Source organism: Rhinolophus sinicus, linkage group LG01, assembly GCF_036562045.2.
Source record: "Rhinolophus sinicus isolate RSC01 linkage group LG01, ASM3656204v1, whole genome shotgun sequence".
In the NCBI taxonomy this organism is placed as follows: Eukaryota; Metazoa; Chordata; class Mammalia; order Chiroptera; family Rhinolophidae; genus Rhinolophus; species Rhinolophus sinicus.
Window position 1 is genome coordinate 2,996,952 of NC_133751.1, and position 17,361 is coordinate 3,014,312.

Sequence of the window (17,361 nt, forward strand, 5' to 3'; positions counted from 1 at the left end):
CAGAATGAGGTTGCTAACCAGAGGCCCTCACTTTGATTGCCAAGACCATGGCAGTGGTGTCAGTGAAGATTAGTACCTGAGGGGGAGCTGGGACCCGCTCGGGCATCTGTTTCCTGGCACCATCACAGGGGGTTCCCGGGCCCCAGGCACCTGCAGTCCCCAAGCATCACCGCCCTCAGGTGTAACCGGAGGACAGAGGGCTGGCGACAGAATGTCCCTGCAGGGGGGGGGGTCCTCCTTAACAGCCCCCATGAGCCCCGTGAGAGTGAGGGGCACACGTGAGGTCTGCAGGTCCCCACCTTCAGTCAGAACACTTCTCTAGGCACCTGTTTTGTGTTTTGGATTTCCTCCCACCTGTGTTTCCAGAAGTTTCTGTGGTTTAAATTGTACGTTGTAAGGATAGCAGTATAAGGATATTTTCCAAAATTTCTGATTTACTGAAGCATGGTTACTATCGTGGAAACAACCGCAGGGCCTAGCAGAAGGGAAATGACATCATGGATTCTGGAACATTCCATGATGTGTGCCACGCAGAGGTGACAGAGCGACAAGGGAGTGCTGTGCCTTCTGGTCTGGATTCCATACAAGGCAGGAAAGCAGGTGTGGAGGGTGTGGTGCGGTGTCCCTCTCTTCCTGGTTGTGATGACAGGATGGGTGAATACACTGTTATCTGGCTGTCAACTCTGGTCACCTCAAGGGGGTGTGCGTGGATGGATTGGGGTGAGATTATTAACTTTTGTATTATTTGTTAACACAAGTGTGTAAAATATTTGTGATTTAAAAATCCAAATAAAGATCACTTTGGAAGAAGTGGGGAAGGAATGGGATTTTGATGGGAAGGTGACAGATGGTTTGAATAGACAGGGACACAGAGACCTGGGTAAGAAGAAGGGACCAGGGTGACTGGTCAGCGGGCTGTGGCCTTTTTCTCTGTTCCATCCCTGTGGGCACGCCTACTAGCTTAGTCTTCCCCATCATGGCCACACACAGGTGATGGTCCCAGCGTGACTCCTGGACCCAGTCCGAACCCCACTGCTGCCCCATACGGGGCCCTCAGAGCATAAAGACCCCCAAAGCTGACTCCTGGGGATGTTTGTCCATCATCTTACGCCTTAGGCACGTGTCTGGGAGAAGCTTCCTCTGGTCACAGGGAACAGATTCCCCCAGGCCACTTCCTGTGACATGATGGACTCTTCTCCCAGCTCTCAGTGTCTTCTTCCCAAGGTGGGGAGTCTGACTAAGGGGTCAGGAGCCCCGGCTCCGCAGCGCCACTGTCACCATCTGAACACTACCTCCATCACTTGCCTTGGGCAGGTTGTCTAGTCTCTCTGAGCCTCAGTTTCCTCTTCAACACAATGGGGTTTGCAGGTGAAATGAGATAATGTGTGAAAAAGCACTGGACCCTGTGCTGCCACGTAACAACTGGGGTCTGGTGTATCATGAGCATCGCTCTGATTTTTCTTCCCAGCTTCATCCGAATCCATTGTAACACCTACCATGGAAATTGCTCCATTCAGAGCAAAAAGGTGAACATTCTCCTCCACACATGCTCTCCCACACCCAGGCCCAACTCTCCCAGCAGGTCCGAGAGCTGGAGTTGTTGAAAGCAAGAAGTGAGAGGAACGGAATCTGAAAATAATGGCGTTTTATTTGATTTGTGTCACATTTTCATAAATGGCATCTAATTTCAGAAAACAAAGTTCAAGTCTGCAAAAAATGCACATACAAATCTAAGGCGATAACTGTACAGATATACAAAGCAGGACCATGGTCTGTAAGGAGGCTGGCATCCCAAGGTCTGCTCGGGTCTGTGTTCCCATGGAGAGAAACAGAGAGCAAGTGTCCAGGGGAGCCCATGTTATTTTTAAATATGTATATATGTGCGTATGTATATAAGTCTCATGTATCTACAACAGTGCAAACCTCTGACAGCGTGCAAGCGATTGCATTTTCTAGGTCACATGGCTAAATCAAGGTAAAGTTATCCACCCAGCATTATAAAAACAGGGCTCACATAATTATTAATACATATTAGATATACAGACATACGCACATGTTTGCCCACTGGTTAAAAAATATTACTTGCATTGACTCGTGCTTTGGAAGGAATACAAAGGAAAACCATTAAAATAATGGTCATCAAATAAAAGACAACAATTCACAACGGGTGCGGCTAGAATCGGGCATTGCACGAATATGGCTACAAAGGAAGAACCGACGAGGGGGCAGGGAGCCAGCTACCCAGACTGACCTAAATATATGTGTTCTATGGAGAAAGCCATCTCCGTCCTCTCCCCACCCCAGGCATTATGACTATGAAAATGGAAACCCCTTGCGTGGGGTTGGTGGTGAATTTTAGTAGCCATTTGGATGACAGGATTTTTGCTACCATTTTTAATTGGCCGAGGACTTAAAAATGAGATATTTATGATTCAGCTTGGGCGGGCTGTGTTCCAAAGATCCTGGAAAAGAGACCCCCAGAGGGACATGATGACAGAATTATAAAAAAATGGAAAGGTAGAAAAACAAAGTCACTACCATGGCCACTGAAATACCCTCAGAAGAACCACGTCCCCGTGGTACCGTTCAGGCGGGGTGGCACTGGGACCTCCAGGAACCCCTGGAGGTAGGGCGCTCAGCCTGAAACCCGTGAAGCCCCTGACTTCCTGCTTCCCCTTGAGGCCTGAATCCATTTCAACCAGCAGGAGAGGGCACATCAGGGCCCCCAAGGGAGGCAGTTTTGGTAGCTCCCCCCGGAAGTGGATGTGCCCGGTGCTCCAGCAAAGCCCCAGCTGGCAAATGTCATTTTCTTGAAAGTTCACTCTGGTGGTCCAGGGCTGTGCTAGAAGGAAGGGCTGGGGCAGACCAGGCCTCAGGGCAGGGGAAGCAAAACAACAGTCCATCTCGGGTACATCTGGGGACTTGAGAATAGCCGCCACACAGGCCAGGAAGGGAGGGCCACCCCTCACGGCATGAACGCTTGCCCGACGGGCTTCAGTATCATGTCCCAGCTCACCTGGGACCCTGCTGCATGTGAGGAATGACACCCATCATGAGAGGTAACAGCAGGTGGCTTACAAGGTGCACCAAATCAGATCTCCTAATAACATTAGTGAACTCAGGCGATACCATTTAACTGCACAATATCGGGGCCACACTTAAACTCAGGTGCAAGGTAACAGGCGAAAGCACCCACAGGTGCTCAGCCTGATTCCTTCATGTTCGCTCGGCAAACAGGATGGTACCTGCTCTCTCTGCCGAGAGAACCCTCCCACTGAATGTAATCATTTTGAGTTTTGCTGTTTTTTATTTGTGTGGCTTGGACTCACGTGGTTCCCAAGATCTGGCTAAAACCATGAAACCCAGTGAGAAACTCACACATGTCTGTGGCCTGCGAGGCGGTGGCTGTGGGGTGGGTCTCCCTGGGACGGGGGGAGCAAGCTGCGCTCCCCAGCTGTGGGAACACACAGAGCTGGCTATGGTCCCAAATGCCCTCCAAAGGCAGAGCCCAGACCCAGCGCAGGCCCCATCCGGGCTGGTGACACAACAGGGCACTTTTGTAATCCTGTTCCTTTCTCTTCAGCCTCACATTGGTCACTGCATGGTAGAAAAGCCCCGAAGCTGTGTCCCACCCATGACAATCCCTCGCCCTGGCTGGAACGGGTGTGTGGCTTGTTTTCTCCTGTTTACCACAGGGGTCTCTAAGCCCAGCCTGCACCCAGAGCAACCACCTGTGTGACACAGGGGCGTACAGCAGGCTTCCCGGCAGGCCTCGGGCACACTCAAGGAGGCCGCAGACAGTCTGCTGAAGGAAGATTCCACGTTGGCATGTTCAGAGAGAACGTTAAAAACTGAGCAAAGGCTAAACCCTTCTGTTTTCTCAAAGATGGGAGAAAGAAATGGGCAAGGATATGCAGTACTTCTCAGAAAGTCTAGCTACACCCAGCCCGAAGGTGGGCCCAGTGCACCCTCTTCAGCTGTCTTCCCGCCCAGGAGGTGTGGGTTTAAGGACAGGGTGAAATGAGCTTGCAAGCTGAGAATGAGCATGCGATGGGGGAAGGGGAGCCCCCACTTTTTCCAGCCTCTGGTCCCAGGGAGGCCCTGATGATTGTCCCCAAGGTGTCTCCCTGATGTGAGAGGCCAAGTGTAGTGACCTTAAGTACCACGACGGAGGGAGGGCCTGCAGAGGTAGGGAGGCTCGGTGCATGCCACCCCTCTCTGCCTGTCACTTCGGAGGACTGCAGGGGCCTTCAGTGCTGTGCCTTTGCAGAGACATCTCACTGCTCTGTCCAGGTTGGGAGGGAAGCCCAGTGTGACAGCCCCGCCCTAGGCACCACTGCCCAGGCTGGGCTCAAGCTCAGGGACCTGGGAGCTGATGCAGCTCACGGGTTCAACCCCTTCTGGGTTCTGCTCACCTCAAGTGGGAGCCAAACCTCCCAGAGGTGAAGCTCCCCCCATAGCAGCTGCCTACAGAGGCCTCGGCCAAGAAAGGGGTTTCCCCGGACCTAGTGCAATGAATGAGGGGTGTTCCTGGGCTCTGCGTCACAGAGACCACTGCAGGGCGAGGGGGCTGGACAGGAAGCTCAGCGAGCCGCATGCACTCGGGGCCCCAGCATTTTTCAAGGTCATGGCCAACATTATTAACAAGGCAGCAGGAAGTGGGTGAGGCGTCTGGGAGAATGAAGGAAAACCACAAAACTCGAAGGCAGTTCAACATAAAACATGAACGTTACCGAGAGAGAAAGGTGACTGTTTACAGTTGGTGTTAAGCCAGAACACTAATAACCTGAACTCTTCCTAGATGTACAGCAAATGTATTCAAAACACAACCTCAGAATCCATTTCACCTCGCAAAAGTCAAGCACATCATTTGGAGTTTGAAGCATTTAACAGTGAACACAAGAAAAAGCTTTATATAAAATATTTTATTAGTGGTCTTCATTTCTTAAAAGTAACTTTATATTCATATGCTCTGTACCTCCCCCCACCCCACTGGGCTGTTTTTCTTTTTTTGGTTTTACTTTTTGTCACATTCAAATTTAGCTGGCGTTGGATGGAAGCCTTAGCAAGTTTTGACTATGCTTTTGCCATCTGCACGGCAGGCCTGAAGTCAGGGCATTTTTCCTTTCCTTCTTGGAGTAAAGCATGAAAAAGGCACCACTCCACCGAGACAGGAGTGAGCTGAGCCCCCAGGCCAGCAGCCCCAGGGCCAGCTCTGGTGCCCTATGCAAGGCGGTTGAGGGGGAGGGGCAACCCTCCCACCTCAGCTGTGTGGTGACAGCAAGTCCAGAATGAATAGCAGCCATTAAGCTAGTATTGCATTTTATATCTAAAAAGTATTTTCATGTCCATTTGTACACTATGAACGGAGGCAATGTGGCAAAGCAAAAAAGTGGACACTTTGGGGTCAGCCTGGGGCTCGAATTCCAACTCTGCTCTTTCCTGGCCCTGGGATGGAGGACCTTCCTGCCCCTCTCCCGGCCTCTGCATCCTGCATCTCCAGAGCGAGCAGCGTGATGCAGTCATGGGTCCCCTCCTGCCTGCTGCACTGGAGGGCTGGCCTGCGGCTGAGTCCCCTCCCCTGAGACCCCAGTGCCTAGGACAGCACCAAGCACGTGGGGTGGTCAATCCATGTTTACTGAGTAAACAGACAGAGGGATTCGTAAGGCAAACAGTCAGTGCCCAGACTCTCAGGAGGAAAGATACGCGACACCTTGAAGCTCAACTTTTCCTCTTCTCAGCACAACAACCAAAGATGACTCTACCTCACGACAGGGCCTGCGCCTAACCTCCTGGCAGTACCTTTCCCAGGTGGGAAAAGGCTCTTTCCGTGGTTCTCCAGGGTGAGGCTTTACCTAAAAGCTTATGTCCCTTTTCCTGGTCCCCTTTTACCTAAAAGCTTAAGTCTCCGCCAGGTGACTTATCAGATTCCAGCATCTTCCATGTAAATCTTTACACCAGTTTTCTTCCCTTCCTGGGGGGAGAGTGTCTCACTTCACCCACAAAGGAACTTTGGGAGAATTGAATTCTCCAGCTGATATTCAGGGAGCGTAAGAGAAAGGGGGGCACGAAATGCCCTGATAGGGACAGAGGTGAGAGTCTCCCAAGCTGGGGCTGATGCTGTCATGGGAGGGGGCAGGGGTTGGAATCCCAGGGTGCCCCCTTCTCTCCGACAAGTTTCATTTGAAAGTGGAATTCTGGGCCATTTTCACCTCTGCCAACAGCTGGAGAGACCAGGCATCTTTTTAGCCAAGCTTTCATCCTTCTAAATCAAGATGCTCCATCCGAGAAGAAAGGACTATTAGAATGATTACATTCTGAAATCACTTACAAGAATTAGAATTGGGAAGCTGGCCTGTTTAAACGCTAATGTATGAGAGACAGCTGTCTACCTCTCAGACACAACTGGCTAGAAAAATAAGTCAACCAGTTGCCTGGATGTGATCTTAGGCCCTGGGAAGAAGGTGTTTTATCAAATTACCCTAAAACAAAAAGCGGAGGGCAAATATCTGGAGATCCAAACAGAGTAGCAGCATTTGAGTAAATGCTGGTAAGGGTCTCAAATGAAAACACACAAGCGGGTGGTGGCGGGGGTGTGTGGACATTTGCTGCGGATGACAGACACACTCATTCCGCATGGCTTTAGGTCCTTGCAGGAGAGTCACCCTGAGGGGCTGACAGTATACTCACTACACTCCAGGTAGCAGCCTGAAAAATAACCCGTGTTACTTTGCTCATGGGTTTTCCTTCTGAAGTCTGGCAGCCCTCACGTCCCCCAAGATCTGCCCTTTGGGGGACCTCAGTCAGCTCCTCATCTATTCAGGGATGAATATAACCTGCTAACAGTGGAAACCCAAAATGCAGGAAACACGAACCCCTACAGAAATGACTCCTTCTGAGGGCTGAGGTGTGCTTGGGAACTATGTTTTCAATCTAGAGGAATCTCACTGTTTCCTTCCGAAACTTCTGAGACCTGACACCGTGGCTCAGTGAATGAGATGAAACTGCCAGTGGAGTGGAGGGCGTGGGCCCTACTCACTGTGGCTCCTGGCGTGCTGTCCTTACTAGGGTCACAGAGCCACAGCCGACAGGAAGGGCTTACTAGGAGGGGCAGAGGTCTTTAAATACTGGCCTCGCCTCATGTAACTCTGAGGCATGATCAAGACGTCCTCGTCTTCCCAACTCTGTATTTCCCCGGGCTGTTCCCATGTGTGACGTCTTACGGGCAAATGTGTCTGGAAATTAAATGAAGACTTTTTATAAAAGCTAAGTTTGACCCTGGTTAAATAACTGAGTCTGGAAGGCAAAGCTATATTTGTGTAGGACAAGCAAACTGAAAAGTGCATTTCAATATATCTTGACTATGTTTCCTAAAAAGGATCTAAGGGTGAAAAGAGGATCGCTCAGCATTTGCACATCAAATCCATGTGTAAGTCAAAATTTAACTCTTTTTGTTCTCTGGAGAGGAAATAAGAGGTTTGGGAGCAGAACCAAGGATCTTGGAGCTGAAAATGGCCTTGAAAAATATCTAGTGCTACCATTTACAGAAGACACTGAGGGTCAGAGAGGTTCATGAATTTGCCTACAAAAATACCATCTTTCATAGGAGACCCTGATTCCAGGACAGTGACGTTCTGGAAGGGGAGAGCAATTCCATTTTCCTTCAGATGACCGTCTTTGGCCAGAACCGCTTCCCACTCTGCAGTCACACTGCCTCTGACAGCTGGCAAACACATGGATGCCCTGTTGGGATGTCAAGGCTGTTTACCCTGCAGATGCACCCCCTGTTCCTGTGCGCGTGAGAGTCACTGATGTGATTACATCACTGGCAAGAAGGGGTGTCCAGTCTGCGGAGGCTATACAAACCCAGCACTGAGAAAGGGGTGCAGCTGAGGGCCGCAAGAGCTACACTGAGGGGACGGACTCCCGCGGCTCCAAGGGCACTGTTTGATGGAGCTGTGGACGCCTTGGACACACTAAGTGTCTGCAGTTTCTTGCAAAGGCCTTGGATTCTAATGAGGCCTCAGCATCTTCCCCTGTCCTGTAGTTAGTCTTCTCCCAGCCATACCTGCAGACCCCTCAGCGTTCACACCTGGAAGGCCCTAAACCCAGCTTTCTCAGGTTCAGCGGAGGTAGCTGATGTGAGATATGAGGAAAGGGAAATGTTTGTAAAAACTCAACGGGGTTGATCTTCTGGAATTTTCTGAGGCAAAATTAAGGTGCTCAGAGAGTTAGGGAGAAAGAAGCAATATGTATTTGGCTTAAAATAAAAAGCATGGGGAGAAATCAAAGACTTTGAAAGAATTGGCCAATTTCACCTTACAACTTTTTGTACAACTTTCTGAAATGTCTGCACGGCTTAGCACATCACACACAGTTCCAGCGTCTTCTCTCCGCCTGGAACCTGCCTTGGCAGCTTCTCCTAAGTTCTGTCTATAAATGAGGCCAGCTCAGCGATTCCGCGAAACCCCTTATACCTCTAAACAAAGTATGTTATTTACCCTGAATAATTCTCTTTAACAAGTACTAAAAAGATACAGCTTCTTAAAATGAACGAAATTCATCGACTTTTGGCTTGGAAAATGACTGCTCATTGGAAAAAGAGACAAACCGTAGAAAGACGAAAACCATGAAAAACAACAGTCATAAGATGGAACCACTCCACCCGCTGCCTTTCTCCCCCAGGACGTCTCCTGCACAGCGGCCAGCTGAGGGGCTGCTCGTTTCCCCGTCCGGGACCAGTGCCACCTGGGTCATAAGGAAGAATTTTACCAAGGAGGCCTCTTCTCACCAGCTTTGTTGCAGTTTTAAATTCTGCCCCAGTTGTGGTATTTTTAAATTCTGCATATAAAAAAATTCCTTTCTACATCTTCTTCCTAGTTAAAGCTAGAAAGGATAATGGAGAGAAGACCCGACCCAGCTGGGCAGGGCAGTTGAACACTTGGCACCTGCAAACCAGGCGTGGTGGCTCGGGGTTGGGTCACAGTTGTCCCTTTGTCTGCAGGCACAGGCTTGCCGCCATGATTCTACAAGTTGCCCTTGGCCGCAATGTCTATTTCTCTTCTTTCCTGGGATGCAGGGGCTTTACCTCTCTGCCCGGATTTTGTACCTCAGGACAAAATAGGCGATGAGGCGCAGGGAGATGAAGAAAACACCCAGGACGACGAAGTCCAGGTAGAGCTTGGCGTTCTCCACGTCCAGCTCTCGCAGAATGGCCTCTGACTTCTGGAAGTGGCAGGTCTCGTCAATGTCACAGTGCAGGTCCTCTCGGTCGAGGCCGTAGATGGAGAGGATGACCCCTTCGAACCCATACCTGGGGAGGGAAGCGCCCCATGTGAGGAAGGCTGTGTCCCGGGTGACCAGACGCCTCCCCACGGCCCTTACCCCGCCGCTGTCTGCCGAGGGCAGAATAGCAGTCACCTTCTCCGGCTTCCCAGTTGCCTCCCTTCCTGAACGGGATGAAACACTCCCTAACCTGCCAGCATCTTCCCAACATTAACACATGCAACAGCTTCACTACGTTTTTTCCAGTTGCATTTTCTCCAGAATCTCCACCAGAAAACCATACTGACTGAATTGTAGGCATTTGTTCAGCGATGAAATGAATGGAAAGCCACTTTGGTTACGTGCGATACTATAAACTGTTTTAAAGTTGGAAATAATAAAGGGGCGGACAGGCTTCCACGCCCTGTGCAGCACTTTAATAACGGATTTCTGTGCCGTCTACCATTCAGCTCCAGCCCTACACGGTCAGAACAGAAACGCGAATTCTGAGAAGAAAAATGTGGGTTTCAGATTTCTTGGTATTGGCGCGCACACAGGTTGCTGAAACTCTGTACAGGCGCTTTGTTCCCATTCTGTTTTCCCAAACAATACCCCTGGGTCTGAACTGACATTCTAGAAAAGAAAAGCTTGTTCCCGACTTCAGATCTGTGTGTCACGTGGACCTGCTACAGCTGGGCAGAAAAGCTCTACAGATAAGCATGCCCGAGGACCAAGGGCCAAACAACCTGGGCACAGAGCACACCATCTGATGGCAAGCGCCTGTTGCAGGATACTCTTGTCCAAAGATATTCGGATGCTTACATCATGACTGGTTTTCCCCTGATTTCCTTTTATGACACGCAGAAACACGTATGAGCACTGCTTGTTTCAGAGAGGGTTGATGTGCCTAAAAGGTGGGAACGCTCCCCGCCCCCCAAGCAGTTCTCCAAAGCCCCAGAATACAGGGCCCACCGGGCTTCTTTGGGCCCGAATCACTGGTACTTATCTTCTCCTCGTGTGTGTGGTGGGGAGTGTGGGGCACACAACACCAGGGAAAGATAAAAGGCACCAGGAGTGATGACAGCATTGAGCCGACAGCCAAGACGTGGCTTTGTGAGCATCTGTACAACAGTCCCCTTCCGTCCGTCATCGTGAGGCGCCCCCCACCCCCCGACACCCATGCTACCTGACGTAGGAGATGTAGGACATCCACTGCAGGTAGGTTGGGATGGTGTCAAAACTGACGAAAAATCCTGAGAAGAGGAGGACAGGGATGGCCGTCACAGGACCCACGAAGGTTGCCACCTGGGGGGGGGGGCATAAAGAGAGCTTATAGTCCCACCCAGCTTCCTCCTCAGGTGGCCCCCGGACGCCATCTTCCTGGACTGCCATGTGGGCAGCTGGGAAAGGACCAGCTTTCAGGATTGATCTTACAAGGGCCAGGGTGGCACAGAGACGTGTCTGGTTTGAGTAGCAAGCAGCCTGTTTGAGGTTACCTGATTCACCACAGATCTGGCTGTTTTTAAGGAACAGCCTGGCCTGAGTCTCCCTGAAACCACAGAGGTGCAGAAGCTGCGAAGGCATGTGAGTTTGGCCGCTTGGGGGGCGGGTGGTACCAGGCGTAGAAGGGGCACGTGCAGAGACTTGGAGTGGGGCGGCAGTGAGGGGCTCCAAGGGATGGCCAACTGGATCCCCCCTGGGTCTCCAGAACTCGGCCTCCAAGCCAGCTGCGTGACCCTGATCAAATCATGTTGCCTCTTTGGGCCTCAGTGTCCCCACCGGTAAGATGGGCTTATGCTTGGGACTCAACAAGCTATGAGGTGGAAAGCATGGAGAACAGCACCTGGCATACAGTGGGAGCCAGGTAGGGGCACCGGTGCTGTTGATGTGCCAATCCTGACCAGCCAGGACAACGCAAGTCCTGCCCTGGGGTTTGACCTGGTGAGCTGGTCTAGGAAGTTACGGCAGAAGCAGGAGGGGGCGCTGAGTGTCAGCCTTGGCAGAGAAGGCAGGCCTGCCCCGCAGTGTTTCCTGGGCTGGTACCTGCAGGGACGTAGAGGCAGCTCCGATCAGCAGGCCCAGGGACTGCGCCACCAGTGAGGTCATAGTGCCCAGCGCGGCAAACAGGACGAACCGCACGGCGTCAGACGGCTGCGACGTCATCCAGTACACGATGCTGCAGTAGGCCACCGGGAACATGATCTGGAAACACAGGGACCGTCACCTCAGCCTCTCCCACCCGGGTCTGCAGGGTACCACGGACAATTCTTGCCCCTCTTCAACTACGCGCCCTTCACTTACGTACCTGGAAGGGGACGTCGGCCATGGTCTTGGCCAGGTAGTAGGCCTTCAGGCTGTACCAGTAATTCAGGTGTTCCCGAAGAAACACGCCCATCTCCAGGGGAACTAGGAGACAGGGAATGGAAGACGGTCAAGCAGACGTGCCCGTGTGCCCGGGCCCTGCGCAGGCTGGTACTGGGCTCTCTGTGCCCCGGCTGGCCTGTGCTGAGGCGTGCGCCTTTCCACACTTACAGTACTCGGGGTGTGGATGGAAAGGGGTGGAATGATTGACCAGCTGGGGCAATGGCCAACCATTTTAATAACATGAAGAGTCATCGAGTGGAGAACATCTATGCAGGGACTGAGCGTTATTTTAGTGACTCACGTGAGCAATTTACTGCCTAACTTATTCTCCTGGAATAACTGAAACAGTGTCATTCCTTCCCGTGGGCAAGACCTTGACAGCTGGTCTTGGAAATTCTGGGCCATTTAAAATGAGAGGCGGCACGGTGTGGAGGAAGTGCTTATGCTGGAGTTCTGCTAAAGCCAAAGCTTCTCCACTCTGAGCCCAGAGGGTCCCAGAGTGTTCTACTCCGCAAACAGTCAGGACGGGCATGGAAATCCACCCAGAGTGGCATTATCCACTCACTGCTTGGCTGCACTGGGGCTGTCTCAATCATTGGACGAGGGACGCAGTAGAATTTGAGGTGACCCTGATTAGAAAACCTTTTAGAAATCTGTGTTATCTGCCTTCCACCATGCTTAAAACCCCCATTCCCCCCATCAGTGATTCATTCCTTTGGCTTGAACATGGTATGTATTTTCTTGTCTAACAGAAATTACAATAATGCCTACTTCTGTCAACAAATTGTATTTATAAAAAATAAAAACACGACACTGTGTGTTCAGAAAACCCATCTCTTGGCCAGGCCGTGACATCAGTCACGGGTTGGAGTGACAGACAATGGAGGAGGGTGGGTCTGTGGCCAGTGAGACACTCACACGTGAGCACGGTGGGCATGAGGGCCGCGAACATGAGGAACAGCATGGAGAAGAAGAGGAACCCGGAATTACTCAGGACTTTCTTGGCTTCGTTCCCAATCCCCAGGTAGAGCAGGCCGATGAGCAGGCCGATGCCGATGTGAGACGTGATCCGCAGGTGCGTCAGGACCTGGGGGGACACAGCTCTTACTCACACGCCGGGGAGTGCAGGCTCGGGCAGCGACAGAACCGGGGCCAAGGCCTCCGGAGGCAGAACTGTGCTTCACATGCCCATTCTCCTCCAGAAGGACAAAGCAACACACACACACACACACACACACACACACACAGCATTTTGTTGCTGTTAAAACAGAACTATTCCAAAATGGCAACCTTCAGAGGAAAGGACAAGAGACAATGGTGGGGAGGGAGACAGAGGAAGGAGAGATCAAAGGCCTACTCTTGAAGAGCTCCAGCCGGGGTTACTACAAGCCCCTCCATCTTTCAAACGCAGTCCCAGAGGCCCACAGAACACCACCCCTCCTAAGCAGGTTGTCAGGTTGTCCACACTAAACGGTGGATATTATCATGGTTCCTAACCATTCGCTACCTCCTCCCTGAAAAGCCTCAGTGCAACTTGCTGTGCCTCTCTGAGGGAGGAACACAACCTCTGGTGTCACGCTTGGCCCCATGACTGACTTTGGCCAGTGGGACGTGAGCACGAGTGACACGTTGCCACCATGAACCAGAAGTTTTAAGGGCTGCCATTTCATTCCTTTCTTGCACTTCCCCTTTGTCACGTTCTAGAAAGGATCTGTTCCTCCATGCTGGGTCCCAGGGTGAGAAGCTGTGGGGCAGAGCCATGACACTCAGCCACCAACGCATAACAGGAGCGAGACAGGAATCTTTACTGTCATAGCCACCTGGCATTTGGGGAGTGTTTGTTACAGTAGCATCACAGAGTGAAAGCTGACAAGTGCAATGGAGGAACAACTATCTGGAAGTTCAGTCAGGACAAATAAACCAGAAAACGGCTGACAGCTTCCTTTACTACGAGAGACGATTGAGAGTAAGCTTACCGAATCCCTCATGATACTGAGAAAAGTCCGTTTGAAGAGAATGCAGAACTGGGTGAGGCAGCTGGCTGAGAAGCTGTGACAGCCTTCCATGGACGTGGAGTCCTGAGGACATACCCGAGAAGGGAGAGGAGGTCAGACTCCTAGCCTGTGACATGTTTCCGTGCAGCCAGCTGCAATGCAGCACACGGCTGTCCCGGGAGCCGGGGGTGGGCATTACCTTTCTGAGCCCCTTTAATCGTTTTGTCTGCTTTACCTCTTCAGAGGGCCGGTGCCATAGGAAGGGGTTCACCTCAGCATCCCCCCCAGGCTCTCTCCTGTAGTCGGAGTCACACATGCCCTCCCGGACGGCTCTCACCAGGCGGCCATTCTGATCCCCATACTCGCCGGACGCCACCTCCATGACTGCGTGAGACACAGATGTATGTGGTCAGCCAGGCCCCAGGACAGGCGCCCGAGATTACTAATGTGAATTGGGGGTCCCTTTCATTTCTCAACAACACAGTCATGAGTCCAGCGGGAATATTTTTGAGTGATTACAGAGGAGCTGCTGGATGACGATCATATGATCAAATCACTTAGCAGCCAATGTTCCTTCGGTTCTAAAGTGCCCAGCAAGGCCATTGCTCGCGAGCATCCCTACTGCCTTAGGCGCCCCTCCCACCCGGGTTGGATGCCCGCAATAGGCACTCAAGCCTCTGCATTGGAGCTGGGAGATGAGTGAATGGAGCAGCATAACTGATTGGAGAGCTAGCATTTTGCACATGGGGTCTGGCATGAGTGATGAGAGTGGTGGCAGTGCAGCGGGACCATGGAGAAAGGGGTACCTGGGGCCCCGAGGTGTGCTTGGCACCCTGGGAACATTGAGGTCGGGGACCATCAGCCCCAACTCTGAGATCCCCAGGGAGCGTCTCCTCCACTGGCCCTGGCTTGCTCCCACCGTCGCTCCTCGGCCCTGGGCGTCAGGCCTCCTCAGCACTCCAGACCCATTCCAGTCCCGCTCTGCCCACTTCTCTCCTGGTTCCACACCCCCAGGGTGACTGCGGCTCTTTCCTATCCACCCACCTGATCTCTCACAGTCCATCTTCCCTCTTGCTCCCCACATCCTTCCTGGCAAACCCTCCGGCCCCTCACCTCAATAGTATCCTAGCTGATGCCCAGAGTCCCAGGCTTTGCTTTCAGGCTGCACGTCCCTCTGGCAAAGGTGGCTCTCTGGTATCCCCAGGCCTGAACCGAGGGTCCAAGTCTCCCCGATCCGGTCAGAAACCAGGATACGGTGACCCCACCAGGACCTCATCACCACCAATGCCATATGAGCCCAGTCCCACCTGCTCCACTGGTCACTCACACTCGCCCCTCCAAAGGGCCACTCTGTCCTCACCTCACCTTCAGGTGACATTAAGGAAATAGAAGCCACACTCGAACCTTTCTGGGACCTGCCCGAAGTCCGATGCACCCTATTTCTCCTCCTGTCTGCCCTTCCCTCAAAGTCCTCCCCTCTTTACGGGCTTTGGACCTCACCGCCCTCCCCCTGCTTGGCAGCACCCGTCCACACTTCTCTCCCCTGAATGAACATGCAACGGGAAACCCGCCACACTCACTGCCTCTCCAAGGTGCTCGAGACTGCCCTTTAGACAGGGCCCTCACCTCCCTCCAGGTCAAAGCCCACTTCTCGTAAGAGAAGCATTTCCCAGGACAGTGGCTCATGGCACACAATTTGGGAGCTGATGTTGCAGCAAATAAGGACCCCTAGGAGATGTCTGAATGGAAAACAACTGACCAAGAAGAGCTAATGACCAAGGAGGAGGGTGGGAGTGGGTCCAATGCTGCTTCCTGAAAATTCATGTGCACCTGGAGCCTCAGAATGGGACCCTATTTGGAAAAGGTTCTTTGCGGGTATAATTGGATGAAATTATCCTGGACTTAGGATGGGCCCCTTGAATCCAATGAATGGTGTCCTTATAAGAATACAGAGGTCACAGAGTTTAAAACCATGGGAACACAGAGGCAGAAATGGGAGTGATGGGACCACAACCCAAGGAATACTGCAGCCACCAGAAGCGGGAAGAGGCAGGCAGGACCCGCCCCTGGAGCCCTGGGAGGAAACCTGGCCCTGTCCACACTTGACTTCCTGCCTCCAGAACTGCAAGGGAATGAATTTCTGTTGTTTAGGCCGCTCAGTCTGTGGTGCTTTGTAGCAGCCACCCCAGGAAGGCAGGATGGAACAGCAAGGACGGGACCCCAAGTACAGTGGCCGAAGGGGAGAATGGGACTGGTTGGGGATGAACAACCCGGTGGTCTAGTAAACATGAAGCTTGAGAGAAAGAGAAGGCAAGAGGAACAGAGCAGGATTAGGGCGGAGCAGATCTTTCTTTTAAAAGGTTATTTCTTTTTAGAAATAACTTCCTTTAAACTGGGGCCTGACACAGCAAAATGTTAGGAAATGTTATTCCTAGCAACAGCTCCCCTGTAATAGTTCCCATTTTTATCTGAAGGAAAGACAATCTTTTTTTCTGCTCTTGAAAGTTTCACCACAGGATGTCACTTGAACCATTTGTAGATAATCAAGTAATTCCTGACTTGGGGGTTCAGGTAAAAGTGGAAAAAGCAAGACTGGAAAAAAAACAGCAACAAAAAAGCCCCTTGTTTTTCCTTCTGGCTGGTAAACGCTCTACTTACCAAAATCGGCTGGGTTGTGGTAGGTTGGGCAGTTCAGACCTAAATCCCTCAAATATGGTACAAGATTGGAGACTTTTCCCCGGTACACACATTGTCCTTGACTAAGGACATAAAGCTGGAAAAAGCAAGGAGAGGGAAAACATCAAGCCTACCTACCTCCCTAAAGCAACAGGTGCTCTCAATCCACCCATCCTTCCACCCATCTTTCATCCATCGATCCACCCACGCAACCATCCACCCTTCCACCCATCCATCCACCCACCTACCCATCTAACCACCATCCATGCATCCATCCCTCCTTCTATCCATCTATCCATCCATCCACTCACCTACCCGTTAATCCACCAACCACCCAATCTCTCTCTCTCTCTCTCTCTCTCTCTCTCTCTCTCTCTCTCTCTCTCTCTCTCTTCCCCCATTACCTCCTAAGGACTTTTAAAGTTCAAAGAGAAATCCATGATAAGTCAGGAAAACTAAAGATATCATGTGGCCAGGATTAATTTTATTATATTGCTTTTTTCCACACTAACCGCCTACTAAGGAAAGATTTTGGAGCCATACATATTTTAACTCTTTGGGCTTTTTTTGGTTTTGCTCATAATATTAAAACCTAAAATTTATAAAACATATTACACAAATAAAATAACCTGTCATTTAATTCAATAAAACAGGTGACCCCCCATTGTAACAGGGGAGGTAATGAAGCCTCAGTGTTGCCAGGGGCTCACAGGAGACCCTGTGGCCAGATGTCAGCCCAGAGAGAGGACCCTGACCAGCTCATCCTACCCCTTCCTGCCCCCACAGACCCAGCCACCTGAGTTGTTTATGGCTCCAAAGTTTTATGAAACATAACACTGAAGGCCACTCAGAAATGAAGGCAGCCCCACGAGCCAACGGGAGTCGGTTTCTCCCTGGTGGACCCCACGGGGCCTGTGTACCTGGTCGAACAGCTCAAAGAGCTTGGCGCTGGGCTGGTGGATGGTGCAGATGATGGACCGTCCTCCCTGGGCCAGTCCTTTCATCAGGGAGACCACCTGGAAACAGGAGGCGCTGTCCAGGCCACTGCAAGTCAAGGAGCACC

The 17,361-nt window shown here is 51.6% G+C and overlaps 1 protein-coding gene across 5 annotated transcripts in view; it reads right to left on the reverse strand.

The window, feature by feature from the left end:
- Nucleotides 1–4,905: 4,905 nt before the first annotated feature.
- ABCG1 (ATP binding cassette subfamily G member 1) overlaps nucleotides 4,906–17,361 on the reverse strand; it is a 66,200-nt gene continuing 53,744 nt past the window's right edge. For 3 of the 5 annotated variants that reach the window (XM_019745709.2, XM_074324953.1, XM_019745711.2), the window contains 9 exons: nucleotides 17,219–17,342; nucleotides 16,281–16,395; nucleotides 13,822–14,006; nucleotides 13,605–13,706; nucleotides 12,547–12,715; nucleotides 11,570–11,670; nucleotides 11,308–11,466; nucleotides 10,451–10,569; nucleotides 4,906–9,313 (listed from right to left, as the gene is read on the reverse strand). In XM_019745709.2, the coding sequence (XP_019601268.2) occupies nucleotides 9,085–9,313; nucleotides 10,451–10,569; nucleotides 11,308–11,466; nucleotides 11,570–11,670; nucleotides 12,547–12,715; nucleotides 13,605–13,706; nucleotides 13,822–14,006; nucleotides 16,281–16,395; nucleotides 17,219–17,342 (1,303 nt within the window). In that variant the 3' untranslated portion in view covers nucleotides 4,906–9,084. The remainder of the gene's footprint in view (nucleotides 9,314–10,450; nucleotides 10,570–11,307; nucleotides 11,467–11,569; nucleotides 11,671–12,546; nucleotides 12,716–13,604; nucleotides 13,707–13,821; nucleotides 14,007–16,280; nucleotides 16,396–17,218; nucleotides 17,343–17,361) is intronic. The other 2 variants (XM_019745710.2, XM_019745712.2) reach the window with 1 other exon arrangement.